Source organism: Rhineura floridana, chromosome 1, assembly GCF_030035675.1.
Source record: "Rhineura floridana isolate rRhiFlo1 chromosome 1, rRhiFlo1.hap2, whole genome shotgun sequence".
NCBI classification, from domain to species: domain Eukaryota; kingdom Metazoa; phylum Chordata; class Lepidosauria; order Squamata; family Rhineuridae; genus Rhineura; species Rhineura floridana.
Window position 1 is genome coordinate 94,430,148 of NC_084480.1, and position 25,654 is coordinate 94,455,801.

A 25,654-nucleotide genomic window follows, 5' to 3' on the forward strand; every position below is an offset into this window, starting at 1 on the left:
GGGGGCACGCGTGAACTGAGATAGACCTCCTGGCAGATGGCAAGTCCTTTAGCGAAGTGGCATCTGATTCAACGGTGGAACGGGCGGGCAGCTGGGGGGGATGTAACAAGAGGAAGGAAATCGAGGATGACTTTTTGCAGGGGGAGACGAGCGAGAGGAGGATGCCTCACCTCCCTCCTGTCACTGCACGAACACACACACACACAAGCCAAGCTTCTCTTTTTCCGGAGGTGGCGATGAGGGCTGCTGCCGCAGGGGGTGGAAGGGATGGAATTGATCGGCCATAATTCACGTCTAGGGGGGTCTCTTGGAACCCATTTTCACGCTTGGAAGGGTCGTCACCCTGCCTTCCGCTAACCAGCCTCCCCCCCCCCATTCCGGATGAGAAAGCATATGTGTGTGTGTGTGTGTGTGTGTGTGTGTGTGTGTGTGTGTGTGTGTGTGTGTGTGTGTGTGTGTGTGTGTGTGTGTGTGTGTGTGTGTGTGTGAGAGAGAGAGAGAGAGAGAGAGAGAGAGAGAGAGAGAGAGAGAGAGAGAGAGAGAGAGAGAGAGAGAGAGAGAGAGAGAGAGAGAGAGAGAGGAGGGTTTTGTTTTTGTGGGAGTGAAAATTGCTGGAAAAGGCGCTGGGTTTTGTTGTGTATAAGGGAGGAGGAATTGAAAGACAAAGTCGTGTGTGTCTTCTGGAGTTACTCCCCATCCACCCCACAACAGCAGTATTACCTTCAAATCGCATTTAAAGCAAGTGGAGGGAGAGAGAGAGACAGAGTTGGTTTGGGCATAGTTGACGCTCTGGCTTCTTACACTGAAGTCCTTGCCTGAAGAAGGTCTACAAAACGTGTTGCTCATCTTTGGACTATTCCTTTCCCACTAGCTTAGTAGCAGACTTCGCTGAGACTACTCTGGAGACAGCGACGTGTATCTTCACCTTGGCTTGGGAAGGGGTGCGATTATTTTGAAACTCGGATCCATTCACAGCCAAACGGGGGTGGCGATAGGTGGGGCGCTCACTTCCAAACAAGCGTCTTGAAGGACTGGGGAAAGACGGGCTCTTTTTCCGGAGATGCCTTCTTCGAAGCCGCTGTGTGATGATGATCAGGAGGCTTGTAGGGGGTGTGAAGTGGGTGTGGGTGTGATCCAGTCACGGGTCGCTGCTCCTTAGTAGTGGCAGGAAGCCTTTGAACTTCATCTTTGAAAAGCTGGAAGGTTTTACAGCTTAGGACTTAACAGTTGCCTCTACGACAGGATGGGATGTTTCCTCATGAAACATGAAGCCAGACTTTGTGAGGTAACAGAAAACCAGCAATTAAAAAGAGATCCTTACCGGTTGTTTGCATACCTCTTATTTAAAAACGGATCCCTTATTCCCCAGCACACACACCCAAACCTTGCCGTTGCATACATGGGGTTAATAGGTTATAATGCCCAAGTCATAGTAAACAATTTCTTTGTGAATGGTGGAAGTATGGGTGTAGGTCAGAATTGAGACCCCTTGCAGTAGTGGTGGCGGTAGTAAACTCACGTCTTTACAGTGGTATAGTTAGGTCATTTCAGCAGAAGTTAGTAACAAATTCAGAAGTGCAGGGTACAGCCATGCCGCCTCCCATTTTTTTTCCTGCTGGGTTGAGAGTGAGATCCTTGTTAACACCTTCTCCCACAACAAAAGTCCCTAGGAGCTAATAAGTATGAAATAGGAGTGTTAGCTCCTGAGAAGAGTCTTCTCCAGTGGCTGATTCACCACCTTTCACTCTGGTTGGCTCCAATCAGCAGGAAAACACAAGGAAGCATGTTAGAAGACTCTTCTCAGTGGCTAATATATTCCCCTTTCATACCGATTGGCTCATAGGATGCTGGAGACCAAGAGACTCTACTGGGACCCTGTTCCCAAAAAAGGAAGGGGTCTAAGACCTCCAAGACCCCAGATAATTACACCCTGCATTTCAGACTCTGCACAAAAATGGTCTTGCAGGGCCCTCTCTTTTAGATGGCAATGTGTATGACTTCACTTACTTCAAAATGGGGCAAGCCAGCCTGACACTGCTCATTCTGCTGAATGGGGCTCTGGATCCTGCCCCAAAGTCCTGCCCTAACAGTGCCACTGCTCCTTTAGCACTGTTGATGTTGTAGGACAGGGGTGTTACTGAACTACATTTCCCATCAACCCCAGTCAGCATGACTAATACCAAAAGCTGATGGGAAGTGTAGTCTAACATCTGGAGAACTAAAGGTTCCCTATTCCTATTGTAGCCTAGGCATGCCTTGTTTTTTGTTTTTGTGCAGCAGCCTGATCCTATCCATACTTCCTAGCAAGTCACTCCCTTTATGTTCAGTTGAACTTACTCCCAGGTAAAGGTGCAGGGGATTTCAGCATTTATCCCTTGGATTGTGTGGAAAATGCTTTACAACTTTATACCCTGCTTTTCACATGTGTCTCAAAGCGACTTACAAAAAAAAAAGCACAAGGTACAAAATTTAAAATAATAAGAACATTAGAGCAGCATACAGTATTTATTTGCTATATCCTCACAACAGCCTCAAGAAACAGGTCATTATTCCCATTTTATAGATGGAACTCTGAAGTTTGGGCCTGCTACCTAACCATACTATTTAGCAGAAAGTAAGTTCTTTTTAAACCAGTTAGACTGTCTTGCTCCCAAGTAGGTGTGTTTAGGATGGAGCATTATAGACAGTGACTGGGCCACCCAGTGAGTTTTGTGGGTGCCCTCAAGGCTTGAAACCCAGATGTCCTTCTCCTGGGTCCTAGTCCAACACTCTGGACCACACTGTCGGTGTGGGTAGTTTGTGAACCATTCAAAACATGCTAGATACTGGAGCTTTCCAACCTAACCTTGGCTTCGGTGCAACCTGTCTTCTCCTTTGGCTGTTGGTACCACCATTAGAACAGGGAACTTTTCAACACCAACTTGTGTTCCCATGCTTCTTTCTGTTTTCTTCAAGCAAACTGTGGTCCACAGTTTACAGGGCACGGTGTGTTCAGTGGGTGTACCTGTGTTCCAAGTCCTTCAGAAATCAATGGAAGTGTTGTTATGTAGAAGCTTCCATAGGACAGCCTGGGCTTTCTTCCTGGAAAATGGGTTTCTTTAAAAAGAAAAAGAAAAAACTGGCAGTACAGATTCAAAGTAGTTAAAAATAAAGTCAGGGCAGGGAGGCATTCCTAGAGACTTGGGTTAATATGGACATATGTGCAGTCCTAAGTAAGGATATTTAAAAAGAAAAGAACTTTCTTAATTTATCTATCTAATTTTTGTGTCAGTTTATTTACAGATTATGGCATGGGGTTGTAATATTCTACAAGGTATTAGGAAAGGCGCTGTTCATTTTGCATGGGAGAAACCCCTCCCCTCTTTATATTCCCCTTTCCAAATTGCTTTCAAGGTGCAGCAGACAGAAAACTGACAAGGCTGTAAATTAAAATATCCCTGTCTTATCTGATTTTATCCTTATGCACAAACACACACAATTTACCTTTTATTTCCTCTGCCTTTGCTGCAGTGTATAAAGCCCTATTCAGAGATGGAGGCGTGATGTGTAAACCGGATTAGCAGCCTGAAAGAAAGGCAGGCACTGAGTCTGAATTGTTTTACTTCCCTTTCATTTCTCACGCCTATATCTCTAATAAATGTGTGGATTCAGCAGTGGGTCAAAGGGATTGCAATGCTAGGCTTTGTGCGCAAATGCACACACACACACATTCTCTACCATGGCAGAGTTAAAAACCATTGAGACAAAACTAGATGGATAAGTGGTATGAGTCAGTATAGACAGCTTCCTATATTTCTATGCTGGTTGGTGTAACTACCACTGGCTCCTTCATCAGAGCACAGGATTAGATCTAGAGTTCTTACACATTGCTAGAACAGCCACAAAACCCTTCCTCTCCTGTCATTTCCCCCCTTCTCCTCTTTATATCCTACCTTTCTTCCATCATGGGCCCACTCAGGTGGCATATATGTGGTTCCCATCCTGTCAAGACATTAACTAGACCCAAACCTGCTTAGCTTTAGCTAGGTAATAATGAAAGGCTTCAGATGCTTTTCAAGTCATACCTTGTTGTTTGCGCCATCCTAGACATGAAGAATGAGGTGCTAGAATTCTACACTGTATTGTTTCAGACTGCAAGTTGGGGTGCTATATTCTCATAAAGGTCACATTGATTAGACCTTACTCTTTGATGTGTTAGTTTATTATATGCAGGTACGGGGAAAAAGAGACTCATTTTGCGTAGGAGAAAGGAGGAGGGGGAAATCGTCCCTCCTCCCCGCCGCCGTCAATTTCCTAATTACTTTCAATGCAATTACAAGAACAGTTTTGGAGAGCATTAAAATATTATTCCCTCCATCTGCAACCCAAAATGATACAAAATTCTACCCCTGCCCAGTCTCCCACCACATTCTGTAATGCATAGATTAGGTGACTGGCCCAGTAAATAGAATGTTAAACCCCTTACCTCTCAACCTATTTCAATTGATGAGGGCCAGTTTATACAAACAGCTGATTCAAGCAGTACATACGTTCCTAACTACACATGGAGGGTGATTCCATGTTTGGATGCTCTCCTACCCCTACTCCCTGCCCCCCCAATCTTTCCCACATAGAAAAATATGTCAAGGGGAGGGTGGAAGCTGGGTTGATCCCATCACTTTGACATCCTGTTTTTCTACATGCAAGGCATTCTCCCTTAGGATAGCATAACAAAATTGATTCCAATCAAGGAAAAACTTTACCACTTAACTCAAATTCCCCAGATGGTGCTGGACTTTACTGTGATCCCTCCCTTTACTGTGGGCCTCCCTCACTCCCTTACCTTTGCTTTCATTCTTGCAAACCCAAGAGATAATTGACTGCTTGACATAAGCTAAGCCATTGCTGTTTATGTTACACTTAAGAGTTCAAGCATCCCACCTCTCTTCATTTAGAGAGGCCCAGGGTTATAAAGTTTAGACTAAAAAGAATGGATCTAACCCTCTTCCCAAAATTTATCTTTCAGGATGGTGTGTGTGTGTATCTGAATGTGTGGCAATTTGTCACACCTCAGCAATGTAAAGTTGGAAATGTGACTTTTGGCTTGGGTTGGGCAAATATATGCCCATCCTACAGAATCACGTGCTTTTCTTAGGGTTTGTCATGAGAGGATATTTCATGCAATTTTTATTTTATTTGTTTAGAAGATAGTGTCTCTGAGAATACAAAGCACCAAATAACCACAACTAAATAGCCAGAAGCAACACCTGGGGAAGGAACACTCAAGCCAAAAAGCTAACTGCCAGGAAAGCTCGGGACTGGCTTTTAAGTTAAAATAAAATGTGCTAGAGCAGGGGTGCGTAACCCACAGGCCTCTAGATATTACTGGACTGCAGCTCCCATCAAACCTGACCATTGCCCATGCTGGCTGGGGCTGATGGGAACTGGAACCTAACAACATCTGGAGGGCCACAGCTTCCCCACCCCTGGGAGATTATTAGATTTCATTTTATTTTTCAAGTCTGAGCTTCTAATCCTCGTGATGGCAAAACCATTCAGTGGAAAGTGGATTAGCTAAGGAAGGGCTTTGGAGCTTGTCACAGAGTATGCACCTGTGTACTACCATAAGGTTGGTTACACTTTAGAGTACCAACCTTTCACCTTTTCAGATACCACTCACCTTTCATCCAGTCTGTGACACAAGGTCCACTTTTTTGTTTTGCTACTATGTCTTTTTCTTTCACTGCAATAACCACATACAAAGGATGGGTAGTGCTCCTGAGAGCCAGTGTGGTGTAATGGTTAGAGTGTTAGGACCTGGGAGACCAGGGTTCACATCCTCACTCAGCCATGAAGGTTGCTGGGTGACCTTAGGCCAGTCCCAGTCTCTCATACTTACCTGCCTCACAGGGTTGTTGTTAGGACAGAATGGAGAGAAGAACCATGTATGTCATCTTGAGCTCCTTGAAGGAAAGGTGGGCTATAAATTTAATAAATAAACAAATAAATTACTGTAGAGGCATACAAAGGATTTAGTTCAGGAGCAAGGTATCATATGGATGTTAGGAAAGCTGCATGGGCCAAAAATTCCATCTTCCACATAATTTAATGTCAAGGAGCCCTGCCTTCCTTTCTGTTTTGTAACTTTTCTACTCTCATTTTTTTTTAAAAAAGAAAAACCCTATATATGTTGAGAATTAGAAGCTCAGGCTTTTAAAAAAATCAGTAACTTTCTTGATCGTATTAAGAAGTGTTGTTTTTATGTGAACGAGAAAAGTCAACCCCACATTTGGCAAAGCCAATGATGCTACCACTGTTACAAACCACCTTAGATCAGAGTGTAGACCCACTTGTGGTTCTCCACTCCCCATCCCTGAGGACACCTCTACTCTAAGGTTGTCTGCTGCCCTTCCCATGCTCCTTAGCGCAGGGGGCTCCCATCCTGATGAACTCCCTCCTGCCTTTTGGTGAACTTGGGGCTCTCTGAGACTTTTGTGGCACATTCGCCTGGAGATCTCTGCGGGGCGATACGCCTGCTCTCCTGAGTGTATGTGCTGTAGATCCCTCATTTGTGGCGTGTGAAGCAGCTTTCCATTAAAGGAGATCAGGGGTAATTAGCCGCATTATTTTGACAAGTTGGCTGCAGCAGTTCCCTTTCTTACTGTCCCGAGGAGGGGACAGAGAAGGAAGGCGGGAGGGGGCCCGAGCCAAATGTGGCTTGATTCATGCAGTTCAGGGGCCTTTCCCAAGCCCTGGCTTGCACTTTGCAAAGTGCCTCTCTTAAACAGCGCATCTGCCGCTGCTACGGCTGCAGCCATAGTGGATGCTGAAGTGGAAGCCAGCCAAACAAAGGTGGGGAGAAACCGGCAATGAGCGAATCTAATTATAAGCATGATCACACCTTATCTGAACGATGTTGACGGTGGGCTTTGTTCAAATGGCAAAAAGCAGTCTGAAAAGTTATGTGTGTGTGTGTCCATACGTGCACAGAAACACACATGTATGCACAAAAAGGGGCCTCTAAAACTGCCCGGTACCAATTTTATTTTTTCCTTCTATGTATGCTTCCTCAGAGGTAAATTTAATGGAAATCAATTGTGCTTGACTGGAGAGCAGTCACATTTACTTGGGAGTTAAGTCCTATTGATTTGAACGAAACTTTCTTTCAAACTAATGTTGGACTTATTTCTGAGTTAAAGCACATCTACTTGGGAGTAGGTCCTACTCATCTGATTTAAACTTTCCCATCAAGCACCTTAGGTTCACAGCTTTAGGTTCAAAATTTATGTAACACTAATTTAGGAGTAAACTTCATTGAGCTGAGTGGAATTTACTTCCAAGCAAATAGGCATGGGATTGAGCTGCAGTCCTTTGAGTTACACTTCACAAGTGTACATGGTTTGGTTAAGAGTTACAGTATATATAACTGCAAAGCTTACCTGTTTTTAACCCATTCAGGCACAGGCTGATATTCCCTTACCTAGTATGCATATTAAAACAAACAAAGTATTTAAAGTGTGTAACAGGAAGACAAAACAGCACTATGCTACTTTAGGAACCATGTGATTGAGAGCTTTCCTAGGCACTAAATAGTTGAGTCTGGCTCCAGTAGCTACTAGGTTCAAAACTAACAAGGAAAACACATCCAGTTATCTGAAAGACTGTCCACTCATCCCAGAAGTATACTTAGCAGTCCTCTGTCAGAAGTTACAGCCTGAAGGCGTATGATGTAGCAGGCAAGGCGACCTTCATGAAGATAAGCACATCTGGGTCGGGCCAGTGAGGCCTGGGAATATAGCTTTGTACTCGAGTTCCCTGTCAGAAGAAAGGCATGAGGTACTAAATAAACCAGAGAGAGAGAAATACACTCTGCACATGCTCAGAAGGATTTTGGTCTTTATTTTCCCAGGTATAATGTGCTGGAGCCAGACATAGCTGTGCTTAGAGTAGAGCCACTGAAATCAATGGGAATTGTTAGTCATCATGATTTCAGTGGGTCTGGTCTATGCATGACTACATCTGGATATAACCCATTAGCCTTACTTACACCAGGGATAGCCTGGCACTGCCAGCAGGCTGAGCCTTGGCCAACCTGGTTCAAATAAACCTGAGAGGAAATGAAATAAACTGTTCTCAAGGTGAGAGGCAGTATGGCCCATCTCTCTCTCACACACACATACACACACACAGAGGGAAAGACTGTCCTAGGTCTTACTTCAGTCCCATCTCTGCCAGGAACACTACCCCTTAGCCCTTCTCATGTGGAAATAACGACTGCCCTTCTGGGTTATGAGAAAGGGACATTTATTTTAAAAGAAATATCTCCATTTATACCTTTGCAAATGACAATGTCCTTATTTATAAAAATAAATTGTAATCCTATGCACGCTGTATCAGCGAGTCAGGTCCACTGAATACAGGGGGACTTGACTCCGAGTAAACATGCATTGGATCAGTCTGCGCGTCTGTCACGCACACTGCGCACATGGACAACTAAAGAGGATACAAAACCGCCCTGGTCAGTTCCTTGTACAGTTTCATGTCTTGCCTCTCTTTCCTCTCCTTAAGGCAGGTGGTTTATTTCAACATCGTCTCACTTTATGAACGTAACCGGAGGCTGCAAGGCCGCCCTTGACGATCTATGTATAGCAAGGGCAGATGGAAACACTGGGAGTATCTTGCCACCTAGGAGGACTTCTCTATGGTGGCTGGTAGGCGTGCATTTGCGATTTGCGTGCGCTATTGTTTGTGCGGTGGAAGGGCGCTTGTTGTGGTGCCAGTGGTTTCTAATGAAATGCAGATCCCGTGCTACACAAGATGATGTATAAGCTCGAGCGCGAGTCGTGGAAGAAAGGGCCAGCTGAGGAGATTACTGGCCTGTGCGCGCTGGAGGTCTTGGGCTCCTTGTCCCTCCCCTCTCTCAGGCCACGTGGAAAAGCAAGATGTAAAGAACACCAGGCCCGGTCCGTATAGCCCGCATGGAGTGCGACAGGCCTCCCTCAATATTAAAAAAAAAAAAAGGCAGCGCTCAGTATTTCTTAAATCCACAGGAGCCTCGTGATTCCTTGAAGTTGACAAATCCTGCTGTCCAGGCGCAGCTACATGCGTGGGCCATGGATATTAAAGGTAACAATGCTTACGAATGTAAATAAGGAAGGACAGATTGATTAGGAGCAACAATATCGCTGGGAATGCAGCGGCGCTCTTTCACGTGCATCAGCAATGAGGCAAATTGGGGGCGTCCTCCGCTTCGACCACCCAAGTTGAGACAAGACTTTTACATTGACAGTATATATACACACAGAGAAACAGGCCAATTGGATCCCTTAGGTAATTCATCTCTTGTGTATTAAATGAACCAGACCACAGAGAGATGGGGGCAGAGGGAGAAGGAGGATATTCAGATAGGGCTTGCTAAATTTGAGCTTTCAGATTGCGTTTTGGAACCAACATTTTTACCGACACAAGGCGAGGACTTTGTATAGGGAGGAGAGGGGGGAAAGCGTTCTGTAATGTGGAATTACGAAAAAGGAGATCAAGGCTGCAATCCAATACATGCCTACTCAGAAGTAAGTAAGCGCCATTGGGTGCAATGAAACATACTACCAGGTAAGTGTGTGTTGGATTGCAGCCCAAGGCAATAAATTGTGCGCCCCGTTAGGCTTTTTACAGCTGGATCCTAATCGTGTTTTGTCGCATGTAAACCCTGCTCCAGGACTGGGAATTTCTTGATGCCTCTTGTGACACGTGGAACAGAAAGTTAGTGAAGAATGAGAAAGGGTGGCAATGGGGCTCATCAACTAATGGATGCTGCTGTTAGTGTGCTTGCGGCCATTAGGTAATGTTGCTCAGTGTAAATACCACACCAGCAGTTTTCTCCCGTAAGTCCTGTCTCGAGCCACATTTTGTTTTTGTCTGCCCAGGCACATACATGCACACAATACATCACGTCAAGTTTATTCCATACACTAAGCCAGTGTTTCTCATCCGGTGTGCCTCCAGATGTTGTTGGACCACAACTCCCATCAGCCTCAGCCACCATTGCCAATGTTCAGGAAATATGGGAATTGTGGTCCAACAACATCTGGAGGCACACCAGTTGAGAAACACTGCATTAAGCAATAGTACATACTCAGGATTGGTTAACGTGTACTGTAACTGTGCCAGGGTTAGCGTGATTTTCAATATATGCTTTTGAGAGGGTGCATGGGGCATTTTAAACCCCATTAGTGACTGACAAAATGAAACTAGAGCGGGGTAGTTATTCTAGATCACTGCTACGTTCAGAATGAAGGGATGCTTTCCTCTGGTGTATTTGTCCCATCGCATGTAACTGCCTGGCCACAACGTATTGATTGTTCGCGTTCCGCTATGTTCACATAGTCCTCCTCCAGAGAGTTACTCCAGCATCCTGTTCCCCTCGTTGAGACAGAAGTCCCGTGGGCAGCGATTTCGGTTATGGGTTGGGAAAGTACTGTATGAATGCAGTCCTCAGTGTAAAAGAGGGAGAGGGAAACCAACAGCATGGAAAGCTGCCTTATTCGAACCATTGGCTAATCCAACTCAGTTTTTCCTAGTCATACCTGGTGGTGCTGGGGACTGAACCCGTGGTCTTTCACTGAGGTACGGCCCTTCTTCAATTGAAATCAACGGCGGGTTACTTGTAAATTTGTACAAAACTGCAATCCACATACCCTTCGCTCAGGATTAGCTGCTGATGCGAATCGGCAGCCGCCAGACTGTTGAAACGGCCAACCACGCCACTGCCGCAGAATAGGCGAGTTGTTGTAGCACAAGCACAATCGAAGTTCCACTAGGAGTTACTTTAGTGTTTGATCTGGAGTAAGCGGCTTGCCTGTCATAGCCTTAATGCGACTCCCAGTTAGTTTTCTACGCCAAGGCAATTCGTCAGTAGCTGGACCCCCTCCCCCTTTCTTCCAGCTCGGGAGCCGCACGTGCCTTTGGGAGGAACTAGACATTTTTAGAACCGAGCGCGCTTTTTTGCGTATGTGTCGTGGGTGCCAACGCGGGGGGCGGCGGAGGGGGGAAAGAGCATTAGATCTGTACCAGAGACCCTATAACATGAAATCTCTATCCTTACAATGATTACATTTCAGAAAAGATCTCCAGAGTGCCCTGAATATTTGAGAGGGGTGAATGGGTAGAATTCAGTTCTCTGAACCTCCGGGCACGGCTACCGCAGCACCCCCAAATGTAGAGCAGAATTGAATGGAAAAGTCCTCTCCTTTCTCGCCATTGGCTAGCAGGACTCGACGCGGCTTGCTATTGGACAACGTGAAGGGGAGAGACCTTTCCGAATGTATTATGGCTTGTCTGATATTTTTCTCTCCTGGGGAGAAAGGGGTGGAACGGGTTAGTGGCTGCGTTCCCTTACGCCTCGAGACCAAGCCCGCGCTCTCCTGCGTAGCTGGGTGAGATGCTTCTAAGTTTCCTCTGCCTGGCTTCGGCTCTGTGCGTAAAGCAAAGAGGCAGCGGCGCTTAGCAGCGCAAGATTTCGTGCAGAGGGAAAGCCCAGCCTTGTTTGCACAACCTCGAGCCACTCTGTCACGTGAAAGCCTCAGCCCGCCTCCATTGGCCTTCCCCTTTTCTGAATGTGAGGTCCTTCCAATCTCCCTCCCTGGATTTTCCTCAATGAATACACACAAGCTTTCCCCTTAAAGCAACACTCCCACATTTCACTCTCAATCAACGCTAAACTCTTGTAAATTTTTCGGTGCTGAAAACTGGAGCGGGGTGGTGGTGGTGGGAGAGAGACAAAGCGAACGAGAGAGAAGAAAGCTTAACAGAGGTGGCGGGAAGAGAAAGACATACGCACGACACGAGGGTCTTCCATTCTTTCTGCAAGCAGAATTCTGCCCACTGTCTAAATTCTGCACGGGGTTAAGGTAGTGGTTAAATAACCACGGGCACGTGCGAAATTTCACTCCTGGTAATTGCATAGTAAACAATATCGTAGCGAAGTAAACGTTTGAAAAAATAAACGGGAGATATAATATCCTCGTGATATCGCTTACGAGTACGGTAAACCGTGTTACCGCTGCAAAAAATCGATATACAATAAATATGAATGTATATCGCGTCTACTTCTAAATACACGAAAATTTGGAGAGCTGGTGCAAATGCTTTTATAGACTTGAACAGTCTTGCTCTTAAGGATGATTAAACTGGATCTCCCCGACCCGCGCTTAAGCAAGCAACTTGGCTGCTTTCAGGTTTTCAATCTGTTATTTCAAGTATTAAGGTTTCACTGTGGTCTTTTTCTCAATACAGCAGGCTGTTTTCTTGCAAGGAACGTAGGCTTCTCTTTGGTTCGGAGAGGGAAAGGGAGAGGGAAATATCTGGCTCTGTACACCGCAGTGTCTACCACCCTGTCATGATTTGTGCAAGCCTAGGAATTCATCTCGGACCTCCCAGTATTCGTTGCAGCTTCAGGCCAAAGTGCCTGTAAAAGCGGTTTTCTTTTAAAGACTTCGGATATCGTTTAGCCTCTCTACGTCCTTTCTCTCTCTCCTCCCCCCTTTCCCCCAAATGGGGGGATCGATATTTTAGTATGTCGATCGTGAGGAAATTCTGCACTTCAGCTTTAAAAGCGTCTCCCTCTCTTTCAAGCTCTTGCCTTCTACTAAAAAGAAAAGGAAGAAAAAGAAAAAGGGGGGGAGAAGGGGGAGAGAGAAAAACAGTGAAGCATTCCTTAATGGAAGTATTGCATGCAAAGAAGGCTGGATCTCTTTAAGGCTCCCCTGAAGTTGGAGATGCACACACAAGGGCTCCCTGCCTGGGTGGTCTCCCTACTTTGGTGAGCTGTTGCTAAGCAGCTAATAATAGTCATGTTTGCTGAGTAATTTCTGCCCTCTTTGAGCCAATAGCAGCCCAGAAACCCAAGCCATCTGACAGCCCCAGGGGCGGGATTTCAGCTCTCCCCCCCCAGCTCTCTTTCTCCCCTCTCCCTTTCACCCCTCCTCCTCCTCTTTATCCAAATGGAGAGAGTTCCTTTCCCCCCACCTCCCCTCCTTCATCTCATCTATTGAAGCAAGGGAGCTGCTGCCTGCTGCCGCAGACACGCAGAGGAAGAAAGCGCGAGAGACACACGCATCTCGCGGAGAGTGGGAGCCCTGAGAGCTCGTAAGCGACAGCTCGGCACCCAGGCAGAATGATACAGCCCGCCGAGACAGAGCAGCAGCACTGAGATCAAGGCTCTCGCCAGTCCTCCTTTTGCTTTGGCGAGAAAAAGAGACCGGGGCGGGGAGGGGGGAGTCTGGGTTTTCATCAAGCGGCCGAACGGTGAAGAGCCCGGAGAGCAATTCAAGCCGAAAGAGCAGAGGTAGGGGGGGAAGGCGAAGCCGCCGAGAGTGCCTGGCCCCGCTCACCCTCGCACACTGGATGTGGGACGCGGCAGCGGCAAAGACCTCTGGATCATCACGAAATGTTGCAATGGAAGGCTTGGGGTCTGACTCGCCGGGAGCAGCTAGAGCAGCAACTTCAGCAGCAGCAGCCAACGCGGTATGAAGAAGTGGTCTGTCAGCAGCAGAGAATCGCCCCCAAGTCAGCCAGCCCCCGGTCCCCCTGGGTCGTCCCAAAGCAGCAGCAGCAGCGCGCTGGGGGGAACCGCAGAGGACCCAGCCTCTGGGTCGCCAAAACAACAGCAGCGCCAGCAGCCCCGGCTCTGCGGCGGCAACATGGCCTCAGCTGTTAATGCCTCAGAGCCGGAGAACAGCGGCGGCGGAGGAGATGGAGGAGGCGGTTGTAGAGAGCCAGAGCAGCCGGGACGAAGCAGCAGCAGGAGGCGGAGAAGAACCGGCGGGAACAGACGCGCCGCGCCTCCTGATCTGGAATATCTGCAGCGGCCGAGCTACTGTGATGCAGGGTTCGCCTTAGAGCAGATAGCAAAGGTGGTTTTCCAAGATCTAGCTCCCTCGCCAGAACTCCTTTCTTCAAAAGCGGTGGTGGTTGTGGTGGTTAAAAGGGAAGGGTCGCCAATAAAACAGTGGGAGAATGTTAGTTATGCATGTGGGCAGGGGGTGTGTGGATGTCCGCGACACCTGACTGGTAGAGAGACAATCCTCTTTTCCTCCCGTCTTGAAGCCACCTTTCCTGGTGTGTGCTTGTGCTTTGCAGATCTCTAATCAAACTTAGCCGGTATGGTTTCACACTCTGTGTGTGTGTGTGTGTGTGTGTGTGTGTGTTTTCCCCGTCCCTTCCTTCTTGGTGATCGCTAGGTCTTTTCTCTTTCTCTCTCTCCTTCCTCCCTCCCAATCTTTCTCCTCTTTGATTTTCCGTCCAAGCCCAAAGTTTTGAACAAGAAAAACAATTCCAATACTCTACATTTCCGTCTAACCATACACATTCCCATACACATTTTGCTTTTATTCTGCCGACTAAGTTTTCATAGGAAAGGAATCTCACCGAATGCCATCTTTCACCACCAGCTGCAGAGAGCAGAGTGAAAGTTGTAAACAAATTGCTACCTTAAATCTCCCCCGTCCTGGTCAAGATTGCACGCGCGCGCACACAGTCCTCCGTTTCGCCTTGAGAGTCGCCGAGAGTAACAATTTTGGAAAAGTTAACTTTGCAGAGAATGCAATAAATAAATAAATATCAAAATAAGCAACGTTTTTTACGTGATCTTTTCATTTGAGTGAGCAATTGTTTTAAGGGGGAGGGCACGAAATCCATGTGGCTGCCCTCTTCCGTTCACAAATATTGTCCTAAATTTACAGATGGCTGCTCAGCTTCCTAATTCAGATCACACAGCATCTCCAAACCGTATGGAAATGAATAACTATTACCAGCGTATGATGTTAACAGGGTTGTAGACCACGTGGCCCATGAGTTTACTATGAAGTTGGGGCTTAGGAGCCGGGAAGGCAATGGATGGATGACAACAATTTATGATTAGGCTCTTCCCATCCACCCTCATAAGCCCTCCAGAACAGGGGATGATGGAAATGATCTCTCTCTTCTCTCCCCCCCCCCAATTGCTTGACAGTTCTGTTTAAAATAATGTGCTCTGTTTATTTCTCCCAGCGTCTGTCCATTTTACCTACTTGAATGATTTTTATTTTTGCAAATGGAATTGATAGGGGAGACTTTAGAAGGCAAGGGATATGCTGCTTTAGATAAGATAGTGTGTACTGAGCAACTGTGTGTGTGTGAGAGAGAAAGAGAAGGTTGAAACACTTTGCACATATGACTGCCGGATGCTCTAGGTTGTCAAGTTACTGTTGCTATTGATCCAACCCATATATGATGCTTTTAAAACACTTACTGCTTTGTGCATGTATATCATGCTCTTTATTTGCAAAATTCACCACACTGTGTGTGTGTGATTGTTAACAGACCCTTTATTGACAAAACCTTTCCTTGCATTACAGGGAAAGGCTACTGGAAGAAAATCACCACTGTGGCTAAGAGCAAAGTTTCAGAGACTGTTATTTAAACTGGGCTGTTACATTCAAAAAAACTGTGGGAAATTTTTGGTGGTTGGCCTTCTGATATTCGGGGCTTTTGCTGTGGGATTAAGAGCAGCCAATCTTGAAACCAATGTGGAGGAGCTCTGGGTAGAAGGTAAGGTTTGATCCCTACCCTTATTGTTATTCTCCTGAAATTGTAGGGGTTTGGGGGGAGGGGGCTGTAAGTTCTTCTTTTCACCAAGGGGGAATGGTTGGTTATTCAGTAATGTTGGCTGCAAGCCAGATGGACTGTATACAAGCTGTAATCCATTCTGGAGGGTAATATTTCTTGAGGTGCAGTTGGAGGGAGAGAGGGAGGGTGGCTACATTGTGTGGTAAAACAAGAGAGAGAGAGAGAGAAGGGAGATGTGCTCTGTACCCCCCAAAAGTCCACAACAATTTCCTTCTGTCTCTGCCTGTGTGTTCTGTAAGGAGGAGATCATGGTGTCAGGGCAGGGGGTTGGCTGTGTGAGCTGACTATTTCTTTCCTCTCAAGTGCATGAAAGGAAAGCCTGTCTGGAAAGTAGCCCACCCCCTCCGCCATTTTGTGAGTGTGTATATGTGTGTCCTTAGCAGCAGCAGGAACAGGAGGAACGTGATCAGCACAACTCGGTAGGGCTATGCTTGTGTGTGGTCCTGTTTTTTTGGACAGCTTTCAGCTTTGAGGGGGGAAAACATTTGTCTCAAGGTAAAAAAATGGAAAAGTGAAGCACAGACTGGAACGCAGGTTGGAATGTTTGCAAAGCAGATTACTGATCTCCATGTGTGTGTGTGTGTGTGTGTGTGTGTTTAAAGGCGAATATTGTTTCTTCAGCAAGTTTAACCTGTTGTTTTTAAGTTTATCGAAGAACATGTACTTTTTACACAAGGGAGAGTATGCAGGCTAGACTAGGTTAAGAGTAAACTTGTTATATTTATTTAAATTTATCTGATTTTCATGAATGGTAGTTGCTAAGTGGATTGGTGGGTGATTTTGATGCTCTTATACACTGTAAATTTCCATGGCATTTTTCACCTCAAGAGAGTCTTTCCTCAGAGTTTTACACAAAACCTATTTGATGTGAGTGACATTTTGTTTTTGTTTAAAGAATCCCCATCAGCATAAGAAGAGAGCATGGACTCTGTAAGTGAGTGTATTCAGAAATAAGTTCCACTGAAACTTTATTCCCAAGCAAATGTGAGGTCCTGTTTTAGGTAAAATAGTTTTAACTTGGTAAGGAGATGTGCTGTGGCATTCTGGTCTTCAATACTCACACAAGTGATCACCATGACGTTAGTAAGGATTTAGCTAAAATGATTGATAAGGAGTTTCTGGCTCACAATTGATAACACTGGTTTTTATAATCATCATTGCTATATTTATGCGCAGAAATCTGATTGATTAAACTAATTCTTCCACCCATTAGTCTACACCATACAAAAGAAGGAAGTCTTCCTCCCTTCATGAAGAGTGAGGATGTAAGAGGTAGAGTGTACTTTTACAGCAGGGAAGGGAACCTGTGGTCCTCCAGATGCTGTTGGACTTCAGCTCCTATCAGCTCCAGCTAGTGTGTCTAAGGGTCAGGGATGATGGGTGTTGTAGTCCAACAACCTCTGTCTGGAGGACAACAGGTTTCCCACTCGTGTTTTATAGATTCCACTGGCAAAGGTACTGCTGGCTTTAAGAAGAACAACTTAAGAGTCTTCAGAAAAGAAATGACAGTCTTTGTGTAAGTAAGCATAAGGAACCTTTGTGTACACTCAGGCAGTGTTAACTGCAGTGGATCAGAGGGCCTGTGTCTTTATTATAATTTATGTACAGTATCTAGTCAATGTAGGCATTCTAGAAATAATAATTAAGGGCCTAGCTACACATTACATTAATGATGTGGTTAGCAATCATGTTGTGGGATTTTAAAATTAAAAACCTGGTGTGACTATTTGGGTTTACCTCAGGATTGCAATTCATGGGGAGCGGAGGCTTAAATCTTCCATCTGCAGCTGTAATGTTGGTGAAAATTATGTTTCTCCCCCTCCCCATGGTAATTAGCATTGAGGGGAAATCTGATTGATGCCAATGGGAGCTTTTTTTTTCTTATGCTGATTGTGGGGTGTGTAATTTTCACTAAAATCTTACCTCCCATGTGCTGTGTCCCTGATGAAAGTTGGGGGGGGGATGCACCAGTTTTTTAATTAAAAACAAACAAACCACAATGTGATTGGTAGTCATGTTGTTAGTGTTAAGCCCCACTGCAGGCACTGAACCAAGGTTTCCAGGATGTGGTTGTTGACATTTACTACTTTCCCACTTACTTGTGAGAAAGAACACTGAGAGATGTGAACAGATAGGAGTATTTCATAGTTGATTGAATAGCCTATAGCAACCACAGTCCCAGCTATTTGAGTGGCAGATAGTGAATAAAATAGAGATGTCTTTAACATATGTTTGTGAGGACTGAGTGCCTGAACACTCTGGAGCAGCCTTTTTCAACCAGTGTGCCTCCAGATGTTGTTGGACTACAACTCCCATCAGCCTCAGCCAGCATTGCCAATGGTCAGGAAAGATGGGAGTTGTGGTCCAACAACATCTGGAGGCACACTGGTTGGGAAAGGCTGCTCTGGAGCATAGAGGAATTAAGGCAGCTGCTTCATACTTAGTTAGACCACTGATCCATCTAGCTTAGTATTGCCTACACTGGCTGGTAGTGACTCTCCAGGATTTCAGAAAGGAGTCTTTTCCTATCTGGAGATGCTAGGCACTGACTTCTTCCTTGCCAAGCATGTGCTTTACCACTGAGCTACAGCTCTTCCAGTTTGGTAAACACATGGGGTGTGGGAATGCTAATTGAGCATATGTCTTGGAGTAGGTGGCACTATGGAAACAAAATCTGGGAGTCCTATGTAAAAAGAAGATAACAAATTAGGTCACTCAAAGGTTTGTGTTGTGACTGGTGCGTTTAACTTGTCCATAAATTATCTAGAGTTAAGGTGTCCAAGTTAGTAGATGGCACCAATTATTCAAGGTGATGAAAATGCAAGCAGACCATAAAGGGCTCCAAAACAATTTCTCCAAACTAGGTGACGGGCAACAAAAGACCAAACACAGTTCAATGCAAGCAAGTGTAAAGTGGCACATCTTGAGAAAAAAAAAATCTAACATGGCATATATACTGATGGGATCTGAACGGGCAGTAATTAACCAGCAAATAGATCTTGGACTTCTGAGATAATAGCTCAGTAAAGATGTCAACCCAATGCGTAGTGACTGTGAAAAAGGCAGATTCCGCTCAAGAGATTATTAACAAAGAAATCAGAAATAAAAGTGGCAATATTACAATGCCATTATACAAACCTATGATGTGACAAAACTTGTTGGAGTGTTCTGCACAGTTCTGGATGCCACAACCCAAAAAGAGCATTGTACAGCAAGAAAGAATGCAGAAAAGGATTACCAAAATGATCAGATAACATCATTTCTATGAGGAGAATCTACCACATTTGGGACTCTTCAGTTGAAAAAAGTGGTTAAGATGGGGATATGATAGAAGTTTATAAAATTAGGTATAGTGTACAGAAAGTAATATTGAAAAGTTTTTCTCCCTCTCTCATAATACTACAACTTGAATTCATCCAATGAAACTGATTGGCAGATGATCAGAGCAGACAAAAGGAAACATTTCTTCATGCAGCACATAACTGAATGGTGGGGGTGAATTCCATAAATGAATGTGATGCGATGGCCACTAGCTTAGATCTGTTAAAGCAGATTAGATGAATTAATGAAGAATGGATCTATCAGTTAATACTATGTTATTTATTTCATTTATATACCACCTTTCTGCCAAGGCAACTTAACAATAGTAAAATAATAATCATAAAAAACAAATAAATGGAATAAAATATAGAGCAAAAGAGTCCTCTCAGGCTGACTGATAGTCTCTTCAGGAGTTGATGCCACAAGCTCCTTTTCCTGGGCCTTCTCACTTCAGGGCATAAGGAAGGTGGGTGAGGGGCTGCCCCAACAGTTTTCTCAGGTCTCTTGATGGCTGTCAGAAGGTTATGATATGTGTCTGCCCTGGCCTGGGCATCCAGGCTGCAAGTTGTGATGACTATACTGTCCCCAGGCTCAAAGGCAGCATGTTGGGAAGCTGATGAGCAATAACAGGAAAGGTTTATTGGCTTCATGTCCTGGTTGAGGTATCCCAGAAGCAACTGGTTAGGAACAAGATACTGGATAGATGATCTGATCTGGTAGAATTCACCTTATGATTAGTGTGTAGATAGGAATGTGGAACTCCAGCTGGTATAACATAGTGGGGAGGACAGCCTGGCTGGAAGTCCAGAGTGTGTGAGTTGAAATCCCCGCTCGTGTCTCCTGGGTGTCAAGGGTCAGCTAAAGATCACCCCACAGTGAGTGGCTCAGGGGTTACGTGCCCTGCCACCTCTGCAGCTGTGGGCAAGCTGCATAGTCCCAAGGAGCCCAGTTGCCCCCAGTTGCGGACAAGGAAGGGGTGGGCTTGTGCAGCTGTGGCAAGCTGAGCAGGCCTTAGCCGGCTGGGGAGGACTAGCCTCAGAGAGAGGCAATGGTAAACCCCTTCTGAATACCGCTTACCATGAAATCCCTAGTCATAGGGTCACCATAAGTCGGGATCAACTTGAGGGCATATAACAACAACAACAGGAATGTGGAAGACATGGTAGCGTATGCCCTTAGAGGTTGATCAGTGTTGCTATTAATCAATTTTTATAGTCTCTTGTTTTTAATTTGGATCCCTTTAGCGAAGCCTCTGTAGTAAATTCATTCAGTTCTTCATTTACAATATGTGAATATCTACAATTATTGATAAAAAGTTAAAATTCTGTTTCCAGCTGTTTTAGGCTGTGGCCTGAACTCATTTGCATGTTCATAAATCTAGTTGACTGCAATTGGGCTTACAAGGATGCACGTGATTTTAGGTCTGAAGTCGTCTTGCCTTGGCTGACACACATAATCTATCCCTCATGATTGATGGACCCCATCTCTTACCACCTACTTTTCCTGACAATTTAATGCCTACAATCTCCTGATTACTGCAGTGACAATTCCTCTGTAATTGAATGCATAATATAAATACTACTCCTGAGAGAATAAGAAAAATATATGATACAAAATAACTTCTTGGTTTGCCACTGTTCTGACTTCCTTTCATGTTAATGCAGGAATTATCCTTTCTACTATCAAAGCTAAATTAAGTTGAACTCAATATTTTTTGTAATCTAATACACTGAATCATTATGTTTTATGCACTTTATTAAATCTCAGTATCATACCCAATATAAAACAATAAATTTAGTTCATATGTTTCTAGAAGGGTTAATTAAAACAAGCAGGCACTTAATTTTAAATTGGTTCTCATTCCTTTTATCCATTGTTACATAGGCAGCAACAGCAACAGTCTGGTGGCATTGTATGTTTGTCCTCAGTAGAGAGTACTATATTATACAGAGTGGCTGTATGCTATAGTCAGCACGGATTTTTTGCATTCCGCAGTGTTAAATTGAAAATAACCCCCATGCCATTCTGATGCTTCCGTTAAGCTCATTTCAAATCAAAACCTTACAAAACTTATAGTCCTGAACTCGGACACGCTTGCTTAACAACCCTCCAAATTTTTATGGCGATACACAAAACAGTCAGAGAGAATCGAGAGTTCAAAGTGTAAAAGAGAGGGGAAAACCCAGAGCCCTTTTAGATTTTTTCTGTCAGAGTTCTCATAATCTGTTGAAATTCATTAAAAATCAGCCATGTGTCACAGAGTACCTGTAATCCCATTACTGATCTTGCCCCATACTCTGACCATCTTCTGTAGTTTAAAAGTTGAAAAGCCTGGCTGATTTTTAATTAATTTAAGAAATTTAGTATTGAACTCAATGATAAGCCTGGGCATGCTCAGTAGGAACCAACTGTCAGTGTTCTAAAAGCCAGACTCACAGCTGCTTGGTTGCTAATCAGGGGGCCACACCTACACCAGACCTTTATTTCACTTTATTTATTTATTCTTATTTATTTATTTATTTAATTTGTATCCCGCCCTTCCTCCCAGCAGGAGCCCAGGGCAGCAAACAAAGCACTGAAACACTTTAAAACATCATAAAAAAGATCTTAAAATATATTAAAACAAGACAGCACTAAAAACATTTTAAAAAACAACCTTTAAAGGGGCTAAAATCATTATTAAAGAACATATTAAACAATTCTGACACAGATGCAGACTGGAATAGGTCTCAACTTAAAAGGCTTGTTGAAAGAGGAAAGTCTTCAAAAGGTGCCGAAAAGATAGCGGAGATGGCGCCTGCCTAATATTCAAAGGGAGGGAATTCCACAGGGTAGGTGCCGCCACACTAAAGGTCCGTTTCTTATATTGTGCAGAATGAACCTCCTGATAAAATGGTATCTGCAGGAGGCCCTCACCAGCAGAGCGCAGTGATCAACTGGGCATATAAGGGGTAAGATGGTCTTTCAGGTATCCTGGTCCCAAACTGTATAGGGCTTTATACGCCAAAAGTATAACCTTGAACTTGGCCCGGAAGCAAATGGGCAGCCAGAGCAATTCTTTCAGCAGCAGGGTGACATGTTGGCGATACCCTGCTCCAGTGAGCAGTCTCGCCGCCACATTTTGCACCAGCTGCAGCTTCCGGACCAACCTCAAGGGCAGCCCCACATAGAGCGCATAACAGTAATCTACCCTAGAGGTTACCAGTGCGTGGACAACAGTGGTCAGGCTATCCCAGTCCAGAAACGGCGGCAGCTGTCTCACCAGCAGAAGCTGGTAAAAGGCACTCCTAGCCACGGAGGTCACCTGGGCCTCTAGCGACAAAGATGGATCCAGGAGCACCCCAGGCTACGGACCTGCTCTTTCAGAGGAAGTACTACCCCATCCAAAGCAGGCAACTGACCAATTATCCAAACTCGGGAACCACCAACCCACAGTGCCCCCATCTTGCTAGGACAGTCATGGCTTCTCCCAAAGAATCCTGGGAAGTGTAGCCTTTGTAGCTTGGAAGGAATTTCGTAACATGTGCCTCTGAGCATATGGTGAGTGGTGACAACACCTGCAATCAGCCCAAATAACAGAAACAAGGCATGTGCTGTGCTGATCTTGTTTTAGCAGGGAGGAAGCAACAATATTAAGGCAGTAAATATGTTTGATTTTCTTTGCAACTTTAGTGAAGTTTCCTATAGTAAATCATTTTTTTTTTGTTTCTGTGAATATGTGAAGTACAACAACACTTTGCAACACTAAAAAAAAACCTCCAAAAACTATTGTGGAATAATGGCACTGACTACTCTGCAGAATAGTTTCCAGTGGACATGAGGAATGTCTCCGCAAGATAAAACAGTGGGAGGTGAAATATATTCTAGCAAATTTCTAGATGTGCTGTATGTTTTTAATTAACCATGGCCACCTTTCCTTAAATGGAGTGGTTTAAGCATAACAGGCTGAAAATATGCATCTTGGGCAGGCCAAGTTTGTTTTTTCCAACAGCTAGAGTCGTTGCTTAAGTAGCAACATATTATAATCAGTCTGATTTTACATCAAACTGCAGTTTCAGATTCAACTGTTAATGCTTGAAACACAAAAGGCTGTCTTCACCATAATAATAATAATTATTATTATTATTTATTTATTGGTCGCCTATCTGTCCAGGTTAGTGGACACTCTAGGCGACTTACAATAACAAAAAGCTATACATAATATACATATACAAAAACAAACCACAGTCCTAAACAATTTAAAACCAATTTCCAATTAAAACATCATAAAATTAATCCTCCTTAATCCCACCAAAAAAAAAAAAGCAGCACACAAAAAACAAACAAAAAACAAACAAACAAACATATGACATTGACCAATAAAAAGGCTTTGAAATTAGTACAAATAAATTTGACACAGAATTCTAGGATGAATAATGAGAGAAATATAATTTTGTAGTTTAGATTCTCTGTAGAAACAGTAGTAACACAGAAAAGAAGCAAAATAAAAACACCACCAACAGAAATGTGATTCTCCATCTTTGGAGATGGCAGGTGTTGCCACCACTCACCATATGCTCAGAGGCACAGAGTTTACTGAATTGTTCCAAGCTATACAGGAAGTGGAGTGGACTGTGAAAGCCCAACGCAAATTGTGTTTGCATTTTGACAATTGTGTAAGGCAGTCCAATATCTCAGAGAGGAGGTCAGGTCTCCTGTTCCCCTGGTGCAATCACTATAGCTGTCTAATTTCCCTCCTGTTTAAAGTTTGATAGAAATATCTGTTGGCTATAGGTACATTCTTAAACCGCAAGGTTTTTTGCCTATTAATAAATAAATGAACATGAGTGATATGCAAACAAACTAGATGAGCAGCAGTTGCATATTTCCATGAGGAGAAATATAAACAGAAGAGAATACAGAGTGAAAATCTAAGTGGTAGAAGCTGGCTTGGAAAATGTGGTTCTTACGTTGTGTAAGCCAGTGGGGCACCTGTGATTTTCCAGGTGTTGGACTACAAACGCCCATCATCCCCGACCATTGGCTATGTTGGCTGCAGTTGATGGGAGCTGGAGTCCAACAGCATCTGGAGAGCCACAGTTTCCCCACACCAGGTGTAAATGCTAAAAACGAGAAAATCTGTGTGTAGTGTTGCTCTTTGCCTAGATGGAGAGAATATAATCCACAGAGGGGTGTCTTGAGTGCAGGCTCTTTCAAAATGAATCGAAGCTGTCGCAGAACACCCATGCTTCTGTTTCAGATATGCTCTCAATAAACTGTGCCTGCAGTCTGATCAATTATGCGAAGGAAGGTCATGTCAGTATTACAATAAAGGAATGATGGTTTGTGCTTGCAATAAAGCTGTTCATTGAACACAAATAATATTGTATAATTATTTATACTGGACTAAAACTAAATAACTGAGAATCTCTTAGGATGGTTTCACACATTACAGGATGGGCAAAATGGGCAGGAGAGAGAAGTGTATATGGTTTCAGTGTGCCATGCAAAGGGGAAAGCACTCTCTCCACATGGGAAGATGCATAACCCCAGATGCAGAAGCTGCTCATTATTTCACCAAGGGGAGAATGTTGTTACTCCTTTGCACATTCTCCCAGAAGTCTGAAAAGAGGAAGGATAATTTGTGCTTCTTCTCCCTTTGCTTCTGCATAGTATGTAAATTTATTTATTTATTTATTTATGATATTTGTTAGACGCCCATCTGGCAAAGGTTTATCTGCCACTCTGGGCGACCTACAACCAAACACGAGTACATTTCATATAAACATAATCAAAATCCTAAAGATTAGAAATTAAAAATTAAAAGCTTAAACATTTAACCCCCCCAAGAACTGCAATCTGCCAGCCTAATCCCCTTCCCATGCCTGGGTAAAGAGCCAGGTCTTCAAGGTCCGCCGAAAGCATAGTATGTAAAGCTGGTCTTTGAGAGGATGGACTTTTCTTACCCTTTAAAATTTCTGGTGTTAGGTGAAGTAGGGGTTCTGATCTAATGATTGTGCAAGAAAGGAATTAAGTTGTTGGCATTCATTGTTCCTGGAATACAGAGTATGATTTTACATTGAAGAAGGACTGCGCTTCTCAAAAGGACACTAGTCTCTCTGAAACGTATGGGACTGTTTCAGAGTTAACATGCAGTTCTATGCACATAAAATTACCACTGATTTCAATGGGACTTACTTCTAAGAGAGTGTGCATAGAATTATGCTGCAAATTGTTTAAGGCTGCAGTTACTTCATAGGCTGCAGTAGGATTAATGTGATGTAGATAGCAGTCCTTGAAGAATCCAATTGGGCTAGATGATCTATTAAAACATTACATGTACTTTGACATATTTGAAATGGCTATCAATCATAGGACATGTTTAAAAACTTCCATATATATCAATACAATTCATTGTGCTAAGTCTTTCTAGTAAATTTAAGTTTAATATACATAAAATTACTAGCATTCATGAAACCATGTATAAAACAATCATGTATTATACAGCCACAAGAGTGGCTGTATACTATAGCCAGCACGGGTTTTAAGCATTCCGCAGTGTTAAATTGAAAATGCCCCCCATGCCATTCTGATGCTTCCATATGATCATTTCAAAACAAAACCTTACAAAACTTAGTAGTCCTGAATTCAGAAACGCTTGCTTAATAATCCTCTAAATTTTCATGGTGATACAAAAACAGTCAGAGAGAAT

The 25,654-nt window shown here is 44.1% G+C and overlaps 1 protein-coding gene and 1 long non-coding RNA gene across 7 annotated transcripts in view; one reads left to right on the plus strand and one right to left on the minus strand.

The window, feature by feature from the left end:
* Positions 1-2,499: 2,499 nt before the first annotated feature.
* LOC133384545 (uncharacterized) lies at positions 2,500-9,275 on the minus strand. 3 transcript variants are annotated; one of them, XR_009762623.1, is made up of 6 exons: positions 8,314-9,275; positions 7,666-7,794; positions 7,419-7,459; positions 5,879-5,959; positions 3,484-3,564; positions 2,500-3,096 (listed from the first exon to the last, which is right to left on the minus strand). It is a non-coding gene; the product is annotated as an uncharacterized LOC133384545 (long non-coding RNA). The 3 variants fall into 3 exon arrangements; XR_009762617.1 differs by lacking the exon at positions 7,419-7,459; XR_009762616.1 differs by having other exon boundaries at positions 7,419-7,794.
* Positions 9,276-12,366: 3,091 nt separating this feature from the next.
* The window catches only part of PTCH1 (patched 1), a 138,931-nt gene continuing 125,643 nt past the window's right edge, over positions 12,367-25,654 (plus strand). Inside the window, exons 1-2 of one of the 4 annotated variants that reach the window (XM_061626467.1) lie at positions 12,367-13,889; positions 15,372-15,564. In XM_061626467.1, coding sequence (XP_061482451.1) covers positions 13,503-13,889; positions 15,372-15,564 — 580 coding nt within the window. In that variant the 5' untranslated portion in view covers positions 12,367-13,502. Of the gene's footprint in view, positions 13,890-15,371; positions 15,565-15,636; positions 16,138-17,137; positions 17,159-25,654 lie in introns of those variants that run through there. The other 3 variants (XM_061626474.1, XM_061626477.1, XM_061626486.1) reach the window with 3 other exon arrangements.